The sequence below is a fragment of the Volvox carteri genome (genome assembly GCF_000143455.1).
Source record: "Volvox carteri f. nagariensis unplaced genomic scaffold VOLCAscaffold_229, whole genome shotgun sequence".
NCBI lineage: Eukaryota > Viridiplantae > Chlorophyta > Chlorophyceae > Chlamydomonadales > Volvocaceae > Volvox > Volvox carteri.
In genome coordinates this window covers 1,978-2,769 of record NW_003307767.1, presented here as the reverse complement: position 1 = coordinate 2,769, position 792 = coordinate 1,978, and the positions used below count along the sequence as shown (strand labels likewise).

General features: G+C 56.4%; 1 protein-coding gene across 1 annotated transcript in view; it reads right to left on the bottom strand.

The window, feature by feature from the left end:
- Positions 1-591: 591 nt before the first annotated feature.
- VOLCADRAFT_100917 (uncharacterized protein) overlaps positions 592-792 on the bottom strand; it is a gene marked incomplete at both ends in the record, with an annotated part of 1,947 nt that continues 1,746 nt past the window's right edge. Inside the window, one exon of the mRNA XM_002959409.1 lies at positions 592-639. Coding sequence (XP_002959455.1) covers positions 592-639 — 48 coding nt within the window. The remainder of the gene's footprint in view (positions 640-792) is intronic.

Below are 792 nucleotides of genomic sequence, written 5' to 3'. Positions count from 1 at the left end.
CCACGCCTAAATGCCCCCGTGTGCCCAGCAAAACACGCCCGTGAAGGTGATGTGATTGTGGGATGGGGCCGCGCAGACTCGCAGCTCNCATGTCGTCTAGCAACGGGGCGTATGAGACCCGATGTGTGTGCTGCGTGTCATCGCAGTGGTCGCGTGGCCTAATGGATAAGGCATCGCCCTCCGGTTTTACGCCAGGGATTCAGGCGGGGATTGTGGGTTCGAGTCCCATCGTGATCGACTGCAGGAACACTTTTGATGAAATCGTGGGCACACGCCAACAAGCGCAGACAGGGAGGAGAGAAGGCGAGGAAGATATGACGATGGGCTTTGGATGGGAAAGGAGAGGATAGGAAAGGGAGCTGTAAGCAAATGTGTAACGGTCGTCCGGGGTTTGCTCACGCAAGCAGGTTCATGAGGTGGCTTTCCTATCAGAGATAGATACACATGCCCAACTCAGATGCACAGATGCAGAACATAAATGTGTGGTGTAGGGGGGTACAGCTTTGCCCACGGACAATAGCCGGGCAGTCCTACCTTTCCACATGTTTGGGGGAGAGCTCATCCATCGCATGCATGCCGGCTCATGCAACGTCAGCGGCTTTTTGGTGTTGAGCACGCACCACCAAATTCCAGCGGAATCTGCGGGATCAACGGCAGCAGCGTCAACTCCACTCCCAATCGGTTCCGCAGGTCGCTATAACCAGGTCCATCGCTGTCCAACGCCGGCATGGGGGTGCATCCTGCCTCTTACGGTCGAAAGAACTGGAATTCAACAGCCGCGGGGATCCTCAG